This window comes from Artibeus jamaicensis, unplaced genomic scaffold, assembly GCF_021234435.1.
Source record: "Artibeus jamaicensis isolate MK-2021 breed Jamaican fruit bat unplaced genomic scaffold, CSHL_Jam_final contig_387, whole genome shotgun sequence".
In the NCBI taxonomy this organism is placed as follows: domain Eukaryota; kingdom Metazoa; phylum Chordata; class Mammalia; order Chiroptera; family Phyllostomidae; genus Artibeus; species Artibeus jamaicensis.
Genome location: NW_026521812.1, coordinates 11,952,336 through 11,966,389, shown reverse-complemented (window position 1 = coordinate 11,966,389; position 14,054 = coordinate 11,952,336). Strand labels below are relative to the sequence as shown.

Sequence of the window (14,054 nt, the reverse complement as noted above, 5' to 3'; positions counted from 1 at the left end):
TTTATGAACCACATTTTAAAATTTTACCCTTTATAAAATGATAAAGGGTAAATAAGCACTCTATTATTTGGGGGGTTAATAAGCACTCTATTCTATTTAATATCTTTTCATAAATATTTTTGTCAGGTTTATACTTAACTGGAGTGTGTTTTTCTCTAGCCTCTTAGAGATAAAAGTCCTTCTAGACCAGCCTTCCCTTAAAGAAGAATAGCTTCTATATTCTCAGAAATATGCTACTTAAAAACTCTGTGGAATAGACAATTTTGATATTTGGAAGGAATAAGAGATAGTTTAGTTCTGCTTCCTAATTGTATAAGTAGGAAAAGCAAGCATAAGGCTTAACATTTCAGTCTTTAGACTCATACATTGTCCTCATTGACAATGGTTTTATTTTTCTCTTCTACTTTGTTTTAAAATATAGTTTTAATATAATAATTACAATTATTAAAATTTGATATTTTCAACATCTTTAACCAGATGACTGCGCATACAGTTTTATTTATGTAAGAGCATTATCTATAAATACCACAACATTAATGGTATAATTCATTAATAATGCATATGTATTAATTTTTCTCTACTATTTCTACTTTCAAGTGGGAGTATTTGGAGGATTTAATCATTTATCATCTGGTTTCTGAACTATTTGGCAACCTCCACTATTGGAAATCACATTTTGATTTACTAAAATATTCTCAGTTGCACAGTATTTATGGAGGCACAGCTCGCTAAAGCCCGGAAACCTAATATTTCTTTCTACAGCAGTTCCTCTATGTTTTCATTTACCCCATAAATATTCATTAGACACTTAGTGTATGGCAGCACTATTTATAAGCTCTCAGAACTGACTTTCAAAGAAGAACTTAAATGATGTCATACACAGGTATGAATGAAAGGAAAGATGATTTGAGAGTAATTTAACTTATTACTATTTATTTCACCTTTTCATTGTTGAACTTAAGCCACTTTGAAGGAAAGCATATTAAAATCAAAGAGATTCTGGGACTCCAATCTATCACTCAGGTCTTTAAAGTTGATTATTCTGACTGGCCTCCTCCCTTTCCTCGGTAAGTAGCAAGACCCTGGATGCTTCCTGAGAGTGACTGTTTTGCTTTCCTGACTAGCAACTAGCAAATGTTATTAAAGCTTTTCTTCTCAGAAAAAGTTGTATTGAAAAAGAGAGAGGAGAGTGGGATTTAGGAAGGCAGGTTGATTCTGGAAAGGAATATCAAGGAGGCAAATATGCACTATATATGAGAAATGATCAACAAATGAATAAACTGAGCTTAATGAAAGGTGATATACTTTTTCTAGACATAATATACAAATGTATAAAGATGAATTCTCACACAAGAACATATGTTTTATCTTTAGCAGTCCTCAGTTCTCACTCTAAAAAGAGTAACATTTATAGTGGAAAATATTTGTTTCTCCTGAGGCTTCTAAGTAACTGCTTTCTAAACAGGAGAATAGTTAATGGTGTATGTGTGTGAGTGTGTGTGTGTGTGCATGTGCATGCACCTTAACATGAAGGAATTTATAAAGAGGTTCTTAATGCTCAAAACTGTATTCTAGCAAATTTATGATCTTTATGAGAAGAATAGCAAACACACATGATGCATCATTATTTAGAGATAGAATTACAAGTGTGGACTGTTGCAGTAATTAGATGAACTAAATTCCTATCTATGATATAACCTGAGTTTGCAAAGTTACATTAACACAAAGTTCATTTCATCTTTCACTACCCAAATTTCCTACAGAACATAGTTTAATCAATATTTGCTGTTTCTCAAATTATAGTGTAAAGTCCAGAAGTTCAGCATACATAATTTTACATAGATCCTGAAGGATATTTGACATCCATAAAGAATTATGAAAATTATAAAGTTTTCTCTCTTGTACAAGTTCTTAGTTAAAACTTAAATCAATAAAAAATAACTATAAAGTATTTTATTGTACTTCAGTGCATTATGAACTAGTTTGAGATTATGTATAATTTGGATGATAACTAAAAACTACACTAAAAAGTTACATAACAGCCTCAAAGCATTATCCTATGAATAAATATTTGAAGCATTATGATGAAATCTACAAGATGCCATTGATTTATTCTCACATGAACTCTCTGCTTTATTAAATCACAAAATACTTATTTTCATATCAATTATTAGTCATAGATATACCATCACAAAATATGCAAGTTATTCAAATACTCTATTTTTATGACTTTTATAGTTAAAAATTATGAGACCACTGCTTTACAATATTTAAAACTGAAATGGTATATTAAATCAATATAAGAAAGCCATTGAAATCATCTCTAAGATTTTTTACATAAGCCAAGAGCTTAAGGTCTTCATAAGATAAAGTGTATTGTTAATTAAAAATGAATTACAAAATCACCTAAAGCAGTAAGTTTATATCTCTAAAAGCCACCTGCAATCTCCTGTCAACTTGAGGAAACATTATAGAATGAATAAAACTGACACTCACATGAAGGTAAGAGGAAATGAACAGCTTGTGCTTACTTCAGTTACCTTTTAGGTACTATTATTAGTGTAGCCATTAAATATTCTAATCAATCTAATATGTGGTGGCTATCAAAGAAATCTATAAAAGCCATAAAAATGAGTAATCAGTGCCTTTATATTACATAGGAGAAAAGTATGAAGCTTAGTGAAATCAAAGTAATTTGACAGTTGCTCTCAACTATAATAAAGCTGACTTTATAAGGAAAATGCTTAAGTAAATACTATATGTTTATCTAGGAGTTTATAATTTTTCATATTCTTTCACACATTTTCTTTTTTTGGTTCTACATCTTGTCAGGTAAGCAAGTCAGATAGTTACTAGGCTCAGAGCATGGACCCAGTGCTCCTATTCCTCCGCTTTCTATTTCAGAAACGAAAACATCCACTTCAAAAGAAGTCAACAAAAACAGTTTACTGAACTCTAAAATTCCAGATATTCCCCAGGAATCAAAATGAATTTGAAACCTTTTTCAATGTTATTTTTACTTAGAAAGGCCCAAAGAAATAAATTCTTTACTAATTATCTTAACTGAATCCTTAACCTTAACTTAATGGAATCTTTAACCTTAGTTTACCTATCTATAATGTAAGGAATTGAAGAATATTTCAAAATTTCTAATATTGGAAATGTAATTGCATCTCAAATTTAAGAGTAGAAATTATTTTGACATTTTTCTTGATAAAAATGATTGCTAGATCTCATTTTATTATATTAAATAATAAATATTATGATATAATATATAAAATGCCAAAAATGGGGGGCAACAATTAAAATTATTCGTACTGTGACCTCTAAAAGAAGACCTATCATCATTTTAAATGTTTTAACTCTACTGCGCTGTAGCATTTTTTTCTCAAACATATTCTGGAGTGATATGTATGTTACATAGCTGTATAAATAAAAAGAAAAATGTATTATTTGTGGCATTATGACATATAAACTTAAAATTTCATGCCTCTTGGGAGAAAATGGAATTGGCTCATGTTTATTTTTTTAAATATTTTTGGTCAGATGTTGCTAAAACCACAATTCAAACTTAAAACTATCTACCAGTTGCCCTGGATCATTCCCTTATTCCCAACAATCTTCTCATTTTTTGTGATGTCATTAGGCAGACTGTGGAGTTTTCCTGTTCTAAACTTATCTCCAAAGTTTAGTTATACAAAGGAACAAAACCCAGATTGCTGCCTCACCTTCTCCTGGCACAGAAAACATGCAAGGCCAGTGACAGAGAGCAATAGATTTAAAGGTAATTGTCTTCCGCCTGTCTGAGTCCAGTGCCGTTCTCCTCATGCTGTTGTCTTTCTAAAGAAGATAATGTCAAACTGCTTCATTTTTTTTTACCTTGCTCCACTGTCTTGGTTGTTTTCTCTTCCTTCTTTCCAGGTGCAGCTGCAAAGCAGAGATAAGGATTAAATAAAAGTTCCTCATAGACCTGCTGCTTCTGCTCAAAAAAGCATTTTAACCTATTCAACACCAATATTTTTGTTTAAATAAGCTATGTCAAAGCGTTTGAACATTTCTTATTTCTCACTAATCCAATGGAAACTCATTTGAAATGTAGTCTTATAGAATTAGAGAAAAAATCGCTTGCCTTTTTTCTGACTAGTTTTTCACAACTGTTTTCTTCTTCACTCCTCTATATTGTACTTTCATAAATATGTTCTACAAAGAATTCTACTTGACAAGATAATGATTAATCGACTTGCACCACAGGTTGCAAGAGTTATTGCTGGAGTTATTTAGTGTCTTTAAAATGCCAACTAGATGCTCTTTTACATTCAAGCTTAATATAGCTTCAGCAACTGAAAGGACAGTGTAGTCCACCTGAGATGTATTTAATTAAAGAAAGTCATCCCAAATCACAAGTAATCAAAAGAGAAACAAGATTATCATTTAGGTGCTGCTTCCTCTGAATTACAATTTCTCTGATATTTATTTGCCTCAGTGGAATATCCACGGTTTACCTATTTACACATCAAAATAGTAAGAATAATTCACACAGAATGTGCAACCCATTGAAATTTATCTAAGCAAAGATCTTCAGAGGCTACTAAGAACTTTTAGATAAAAGATAAGTGGGGAACTGAATATTGTAATTACAGCCAAGTACCCCAATACAGAGTTGCCAGAGTGAAAAATGCAACTTTGAATGGGGCTGTCACCAATCTAAGCCATTGATAAAACTTAGAATCATTCATTCATAACAGGACATCCAGACTTTCTGCGCTTCCTAATGACATGATCTGTGATGGATTCACTATAACCTCTGAAATATTCTTGACAAAACAACTAAAATCATGGTAAGCCAAAGATTTAACTCGCAGTTTAATCAAATGCAGGATATAGAGAACATATTAAATAGTAGTCCTAAGAAACCTATTCCAAAGATACAATCAGAGCATTAAAATATGTCCACAGGGTAAGTGGCCATGATCTTCCCAAAAAGTTAAAGTGAAGACCCTACTTTCAGGGATGATGTTTATAGTTTGTTACAAAAAGTTAATGTGAAGAACCAGAGAGAGAGAACTGCAGTGCTTTTTTACAGAAAACTTGTTAAATTCACTCATTAGTTATGAGAGTTCATCTGTACATTCTTTTGAATTTTTCAAGTGATAATTTCATCTGTGAGTAATGAGTTTTATTCTTACTTTTCTATTCTTGTACCTATGACTTCTTCTCACCTTAATCCACAGCTGCAATATCCAGTACACTGTGTAATAGGTGGTGATAGCATACATCTTGTTTTGTTCTCGTTCTCAGGAGAAAATTTATCCACTTTTTTCCACTGACCATGATATTTGCTAAAGGAAGATCTTTACTGCTCTAGTGATGAATTATATCAAATGCATCTACTATGCTGCATTTATTTACTGCTATCTTATTTTTCTGGTTAATTATATTGACTAATTTTTTGAAATTGCATTCCTGAAATAAAACCATCTTGCTTGTGTTTTATCTATTATATATATTATCAGACTTCATCTGCTCAGGTCTATGCTTTCAGGTTCACAAGAGAAGTTAGCCTGTATATTTTCTTTTCTTTTCACTTCCTGGTAGGTTTTGATATTAAGGTTAAAAGGAGTAAATGTTTCTCATCTTTTATATTTGGAGGGTTTGGTGCAGATTGTTCATTTTTTTCTTAAAGTTTTGAAAAAAAATTGTGACTGAAGCCATCTGGCTAAAATTTTCTTTGGTGATGAATTATAATTATGGATTCAAAATATCAATGAAATTTAAATTTTCAAACTCATTAAAACATTTATATTTTATTATCTGTAGGATCTTTGTTTATTTTCTGATATTGATGTTTTGTGAATTCTCTCTTTTTTCTTAATAATTTTTCATAAAGGTCTCTCAATTTTATTAGTTTTTATAAAGAATCTTACATTTTGTTGCTTTCTCTGTGTACAATTCAATTTTCATTTAGTTAGTTTTTGCTCTTACATTTAAAATTTCTAATTGCTTTTGATTTTATGCTCCATACATTTAAGAATTTATTGGATTCTTAATACTTGAATTTTAGCCTTTTTCCTGATTCTTATTATTTATTTATTTATTTAATTGTTGTCCAGGTACAGTTGTCTCCATTTTCTCCCCACAAATCCCCCCACTCTACCCCTCCCCACCTCCCACCCTTGATTCTATCCCCCTTGGCTTTGTCCTTGTGTATTTTATACATGTTCCTTGATGACCCTTCCCCTATTTTCTCCCCATCATCCCCTCCCACCTCTCCTCTGGTTACTGACAGTTTGTTCTTTACTTCTGGTGTGTCTGAAATATATTTTGCAAGCAAAATATAACCAGTGTGTCTGGTTAATTTTGCTTGCTTGTTTGTTTTGTTGACTAGGTTCCACTTATAGGTGAGATCTCTCCAAAATATACAAAGAACTCACACAACTGAGTTCTTTGGAAGAACTAGGAAGTTCTCCATTCTAGGAAGACAAACAACCCAATTTAAAAAATGGGCAAAAACCTGAACAGATACTTTCCCAAAGAGGCCATACAGAGGGCATTTTCTTCTAATGAATATTTTTAAAGGGTATAAATTTCACTCTAAACATTGCTCAGTTAAATCCCAAATTCCAATGCGATATATTCATCATACATTGGTTTGAAGATTCCCACAGAAAAGATATGAAATAATCTAAAAATAAAGATTAGGCCAATTGTAGAAGGACTCGAATCACAAAGTAAAGAGCTAGATTTTATTACATATGATTGGTAAGGAGTTACTAAGACGTGCAGTACATTAGTCTCCTCCACTAATGCTCTCTCTCAAGTCAACATGAAAATAGAACACTGAAGATCTGCAATTATAATAGATCTTGGGCATATAGTTTTATTCATAATTTTTCTATTGATAAAACATTATTAATATTGTGTAGAAAATATGCATTTTTATTTAAATCCTCTAAAGAGTAAATGCCTTTCAGAAAAATCACTGGAATGTGACTTACACATAAACACTAAGGTTTGTTTTTAATTATTTGTGCATAACTCCTTGCACGCATGTCATGTAGAAGAGACTAGTCTTCCCCAGTGCTGCTCTCTGTTACTCAGAAAAGGTCACTGAAAATGCCAAATATTTACACACAGAAAAAGACATTTTGCATAAAATAGTGATCCTTTTATTTCTTGTTCTGATGTAAAATTCATCAATCCCAATTCTATGGACAATAAATGTTAGCAATAAATAGCTCATCCAAGTGGATTTGCCAACTGCTTTGAATCAAAAGACCTTAATCAATTTTTCTTTCAAAACCACAAGGTTGCTGCAGCCTCCTGTGGTGCTAAGGGAAGAGATTTTCTTTTCTCTACATTTGGAGGGGTTTACTTAAAAAACAAAAAAGTAGACATGTATTGCGCTCCTTCAGGGATCTCAACTAATAGGAAGAAAACAAAGCAGCTGAAATTTGCTGGAAAGAAACATTTCATGAACTTCTGAAATGACAACACAGAATTGGAAATCTTTGAGGTAAAAGGACAGAGCTTCAACCCAGAGGGTGACATATCACACAAAGAGAGATTATAGAATGAGAAATTCAGAGCATTCATAATGGATTCTGGGAACATCAATAATTAAGATGCAGCAAGGTGAAAAAACATACAAAGAAGTAAGAAAGAAATGTCAGAGAATATGAGGACAACCAGGAGACTATGTTGTCATGGCAAACCAGATGTAGAGAGTCTGAGAGAGGGGACAAATCTAGTAATGTGGAGACTAGAATGGTTTCACTGGTTTAATGATGATAATGTCATCAGCATTAGCAAGAGCATGGATGATGGAGGTGGGATAGAAACCTCATCTTCATGGAAAGTGAGAAAGGACGATGGCTCTTCAGCATTTAGATGACTGACTGACCTGTGGAGGAAAGAAAATTATAGAGCAATAGGGATGTAGAAAAAGTAATTTTGAAGCTGATGATAATGTTTCCAAAATGAGGAACAAAGCCAATAACAAGGAAGGTGATGCCACAAAACAGCACGGATGATGATTAAGGAAGAAACAAATGAAACGAACAGCAGATCTCGAAAAGAAGGACAAACACTTAGCTCTGAAATTAAGAAAGAGATGGATATAGATTAAACAGGAACACCAAGCTGCTCTTCTATTTCTGCTTTTATTCCCAGCAACTTCCTTGTATCTGTTACTTCTTCCCTCAATCAGTTTGTCATTCTTTAGCTTTAACTTGTGCCACTCCTCTGAAAGTTCTCTTTTGAAAATTATTAATAACTGTCTAGTTGAGAAACCCAATGATTTGATGACCACCACCTTGTCATTGAAATGGTTTATAGGTTTATGTATGTGCGCATGTGAGTGTATACTGAGAATGAATTAATTAAATTGTCTCTTTATATACTTCCAAAGACATTGGATACATTCCTCATTTGATTTCTGTCTATTTGTAAAATAGAGTAAAAAATTTCAGAATTGTTGTAGTTTATTCTTAATTGGGAATATGTAAAACTTTTGATCCTGCTGATTATTTTTAATGTAATTAATGTTCTTAAACATATAAACTGTCTTCAATATTCACATAATTAGTTACTTCTGATTCAACAAGAGAAACAGTTTTGAAAACTTAAATTTCAAACTTCCTATATGTTCCTTTTTCATTGTCGTTCAGTTACAGTGGTCCTGCCTTCTCCCCATTGCTCTACCCTATCACATCCCCCTACTCCTACAGTCAATCCCCCCATTGTCCTTTGCTAACTCAAACTTCCTAATATGTTTCTTAAAAAAATGTTTCCAAGTGAGTATTCCAAAAAATACATTTTTCAATTTGATGTTATTCTTGCACAAATGAACATTGTTCATGTAAGTTCTACTTGTCAAAGTCTCATTCATTTGTTTGAGCTCCAGCCACCTAAGGTTGTATATTTCAGTTGAATGCCCTCCAGGTGACTGGGATCCCACTGAGCTTGAACAGCTGCATTTCTTCAATTTTTCAAAAACTAACTTGCAATTCAACTGAAATTGCCAGTTTTAGTTTATGGCCCTAAAGGAATAAAACTATCGGTGTTAGAACACTGAAGACAAAGCCTTGTTAATATAGACACTATAAATTTTGTGCACAGTGAGTTTGTTGTCATATCAATGAATAGAAAAATCAATAAATAGAGCTCTTCTATGAGCACTGAAGAATAGATCGTTAGAAATCTTTGCAGAAATAAGTTTGAGTCATGACACCCTTTTCTTTAAGTTGCATTTACCTTTTTTAGTTGAGGCAGCACCAACCTCTTCTTTGGTTCGATCAATTTCTGCAAATTCAGATATTAAAGAGTGAGAAATAAATATTATAGATGCCAGGTAGATATCTTATAGTATTGTAAGTGAGACAAGGTTAAACTGTCCAGCAGATAAGAGCAAAGCCAGCAGCCGAGAAAACCAAACTATAGCATGCTTGTATTTTCATAAACTAATGAACTTTGTTTTATATAGTAATACAGAAACTTTCTTCCAAGAAACAACAAAGAAGTATTAAAATTTTAGCTTATGTAAGTAGTGAGCATAAAAGAAGGTAGCTAATTCCACAAAATACACTAATTTAAATACACAAATTTAAAATGATATGAGTTATTGGAAAGAAGACTTGCAAGGCCTACTTTGCTTAGTCTTTGTGGGGATATCAAGCAGTATTTGATTTCAATCAATTAGCTTTATACTATAAGAGGTTAACCATAATATAACACAAAATTCTATTCAAATATTGCTTTGTAGGAGAAAAAATAGAATTAAGAAGGCCAGAATGCCTTCTTGGAGATTCTCTGAATAGCTAATGTGGAAGGTAGGGGAGCTGTGTTTTATACATGATCTGAAATGCTGGTCCTGCTACAAACTTTTGAACCTCAGGTCAAGGCTTAATAAAATTGAAGGTTTTTCTCATCCATAGGAAAATAAGAAAAATAAGAATGAGTTGGTAAAATTTTATCAGCCTTCTCTTCCCTCCTCAAACTTCCAACATCCTGTAACATAGAGACAAGTTGCTGTTGGGAAATTCACTGAAAAGACACCAGCAGATTGGACTGCTTCATCTTCTCACCACCTCTCCAGCACACACTGGCACCATTTGTCTTCTTCCCAGTCCCAAAAGAATATCCGTCTCTGCTCCTGTTTAATAGAAAGCCTTCCATTTCTGCCCTCACCCCATCTCCTTTTGCCGCCCCAGGGCCTTCGTTCTTCCAAATGTTCTGTCCACCTGCCACTTCATCAGTTTTCCATGTTACAAGTACTTTCACATCCACTCAGGAACACGTGTTGCACTTCACAATGTCAGGCAACCATAACCTTCACTTCTATGTCCCAGCCCCCCATGCCAACTAGCTCATCTCTGCCGTCCATCACAGCCCCCAGGGGAGCTCCTGCACTCAACATCACCCCTTTTATCTTCTCATCCTCTACTTTTTGAAAGTTTTTAAATTGTGGAATATATGCAAATAAAAGATGTTAAGGAATATACATGGATGCACGTTCCAATGAATGGGAATTTAAAAATGCCCATCTTTGAAACCCTTTATAGGCTTAAGAAATACAATATTATCACTCTTTGAAACTTCTTACTTGTTCAACTATCACTGCATGCCTCTCCTTTCATTTCAATCACCATGATTTTAAATTTGTATTATTTTCTTATTTTTCTATAGTTTTTAAATTACATATATTTATCTTTGAATGAAGATAAGACTATTTCACAGAGATTAAATTACATTTTAGGTGAAATAAATGTATGCAAATTGAAGTATATTGTTGTTTAATTTTTGTGATTGGCTTCTTTCAAAACATTGTCTTGAGATGCGGTGATAAAATAGTTAAATGAGGAGGCAGTTTGACTAGAGTAGCACTGGTGCCTTTGGTAGCCTATGTAAACAAACCAAAGCCAGAGTCAACTAGATTTTTCTCAACTCTGAGAAAATGAAGCTCAAGAGCAACTAACACAACAGCCAAATAAACAAAATGTCCCTAAATAAGGCAATTTATGTTACAGCCAATTCAGTCCTCCGTTTGCTCCACTTCCTCTTTTCTGGGTGAAAACCCAGCACCGCCAGTGGAGTGCCCTTGCACAGTTTTCAGGTTTGCTGCTGCCTTACTCAAATCATTGTATGCTCAGTTACACCGTGTGACTTCTTACAGAGGTCACGTTGATGTGAGTGTCTGTAGTTGATTTATTTAACTTCTGTATAGTAAGTAGCTCAATGTTACATATTCTACAAATGATATATTCATTCTTTTTCCAACAGATACTTGATCATGTCCAGTTTTGTGCTATTATAACCGATATTGGCATGACCATTCTTAACATTCTTACTACAGTGCAAAATCACCTTCTTAGAACTCAAATGGCTAGATGATAGCATATGTTCGTGTCTTATTTCTTAAGACACATATCTAAATTTCATTTGGATAAATGCCACATTTTGCCCTAAAAACTTTATATTCACACCAACAATGTATGTAAGAGTTTCTATTGCTTTCTATCATCACCACTACCAGAATAATCAATTTTTGCTCATATTTGGTCAATGTGCTATGTGTAAAATAGTATTGTATTGTGGTTTTAAATAAAATTCCTTTATTACTAAGCAGTTGAACACCTTCTGAAATGTTTATAGCCTATTCGTGTTCTTATTATCCTTACTTCTATCTTCTACCCATTTTTCTGCCTATTGTCCTATCAAGTTTTTTTTAAGATTTTATTTATTTATCTTTAGAGGGGAAGGGAAGGAGAGAGGGAGAGAAGCATCAATGTGTGGTGGCCTCTCGTGAGTCTTCTGCCAGGAACTGGCCTGCAACACAGGTATGTGCCCTGACTGGGAATCGAACCGCGATCCTGTGGTTTGCAGGCCCACACTCAATCCACTGAGCTATGCCAGCCAGGGCCTGTCCTATCAAGTTTTTTAATTTTTAAATTATCTGTTTGCTATTAATCTCTTACTTAAATATGCTACAAATATGTGCTACAAGTTTGTAGCTTGAATTTTATCTCTGTTTATGGTATCTATGGATTAAATTTCTTTATCTTAATTTAACAAAATGTATCATCTTTGTAATTTGTGGCTTGACTTTGCATATATATAGTTTAAGTCCTCTAACACTTCAAATATATATGTGTATGTGTGTATACATGTATATGTGTGTATATATATATATCTTCTTATACTTTCTTTTGAATTAATACATTGCTTTTTCTTTACCATTTATGTCTAGATCACATAAAATTGATATTTTAAAGCTATATGAAATACAGATACATGTCTTTTTGGTAATGAATACTATCTACATTAGCAACATTTGAAAATAATATATCCATTCTCTAGTTGTCTGAAATGGTTGTTCATTCGTATATCATGTTTTTGTTCAAGTGGGACCTGTTCTAGATCCCCTTTTTTCTGTCAAATTAGAAAACTTGTTTCAATCTGCATTGATACCATTCTACTTTTTTAAAACACAGTACCAGGAGATAGTTTTATTACTAAGACTTGGAGCACATAGTCTTATTCTCAGTACTCATACTTTACAGAGCTGTTTTAATGTATTCATTATGACATTTTCCTGCTACTAAAATGTATTCCTGATATCTCATCTAAAATCCTCTCCTGCTCCTTTCTCACATTTAAACTGAATTCAGATTCTACTCTTGCTAGTACTCATTGATGTAGCTTGGGTCTCTTTGAACTGTGTTAATGAACATTCTTGAACCCTGAACCATGGTATTTCCCAGTCTGGAGCTGTCACCTAGGATGTCACCTTTGGGTTTGTACAGAAGGATTAAACCAGAAGCATATCTTGCCCCGCCACCATCAACCTGACACTGTCTCTGTATCATTTCGAGTTCATTTTGTCAGCATCACCTGTGATTTGGGTAGTAATTATATAATTTATTATTCAAACAAAACAAGTAAAAGGAGGTGCTATTAATAATTATTAGGGAATAAAATTAGTAAAGCAAGACTGCCCTAAGGAACTGAGGTACATGGTCATGAACACCCCATTTGGTATCAGGTCTCCTGGTTCAGGCCCATAGACTTTTTTCCTCCAGCAATTTTCATGACAAAGTATTTGAGTCCAAATACCCGTTTTACTTTTCTAACAAATATAAATTATCCCCAAATATTCTTCTATTATTATATAAATGAATAAATTTAAAGAGACTTTATTTTAAAAGGCTGTACGCTGACTCCTTCCAGATGATCCTGACACGTAGATCAAGTGACAGACATTCGATCACACATGTAGGTATAGAAATGTAGCTGAGGTGATGACATAGGCTTGGTGGCTGAGCAGACCACAGTCTAGTGCAGTGCTAGACTCAAGGGATGGAAGACGCCTGGCTGTTGCCATTTCGTGTGCATTTAGACCCACAATTAAAAATTACTATATTTTGGTCCTGACCTCTACCTTGGTTACTTTTTCATTCAGAATTCAGACTGACCACTGGCTGGTTGACCACGAATGTGGAATCCATACCAGAGCCCCATGGTCCTTGATTATGGAATGAAGTGATGTGTGTCAGTATTTCCCAGTTATTTTTCTTCTTCTTTTATACATTTATTCTTTAATTACAGTTGACATACAATGTATTATTCACAGGTGTACAACATTTAACCCCCTATTAAGTCTAGTACCCAGCTAGTCTTGAAGTAGTATTTGAAGAAATGGGTGTGGGCCAATATATTCATTAAGCATTGTCTACTACGCACCCTCTTAAAGATTCACCAAGAGGAGTGTGGAAGATCTGAAATGTGCTGGACTCTAAAAATGTACTTGTTTGGTTCTCTGCAGACTTGGAAATAATTAATGATGTTGTCAGCTCCCATGTCACTATCCAGCGTGGGCGGAAGTAGGTGCCAGACACTGCAACGAGAAGTGGGTGTGTATAGGCAATTTTGTAAGTGCAATGCTAAAGGACTCTTTGTTGATTTGCAGAAATTGTAGGTTTGGCATCCTTGCTTGATCCAGGGGCTCTTCCTCCAACCACATAATCCCCAACATGTAACTTTGTATGTGGAGGCATTAT

General features: G+C 33.6%; 1 protein-coding gene across 1 annotated transcript in view; it reads right to left on the bottom strand.

Moving 5' to 3' along the window:
* The window catches only part of LOC119045002 (triadin-like), a 158,638-nt gene that overhangs the window by 70,162 nt on the left and 74,422 nt on the right, over positions 1 to 14,054 (bottom strand). The window contains exons 11-12 of the mRNA XM_053664795.1: positions 9,253 to 9,300; positions 3,880 to 3,927 (exon numbers count right to left, since the gene is read on the bottom strand). Of these exons, the coding sequence (XP_053520770.1) occupies positions 3,880 to 3,927; positions 9,253 to 9,300 (96 nt within the window). The remainder of the gene's footprint in view (positions 1 to 3,879; positions 3,928 to 9,252; positions 9,301 to 14,054) is intronic.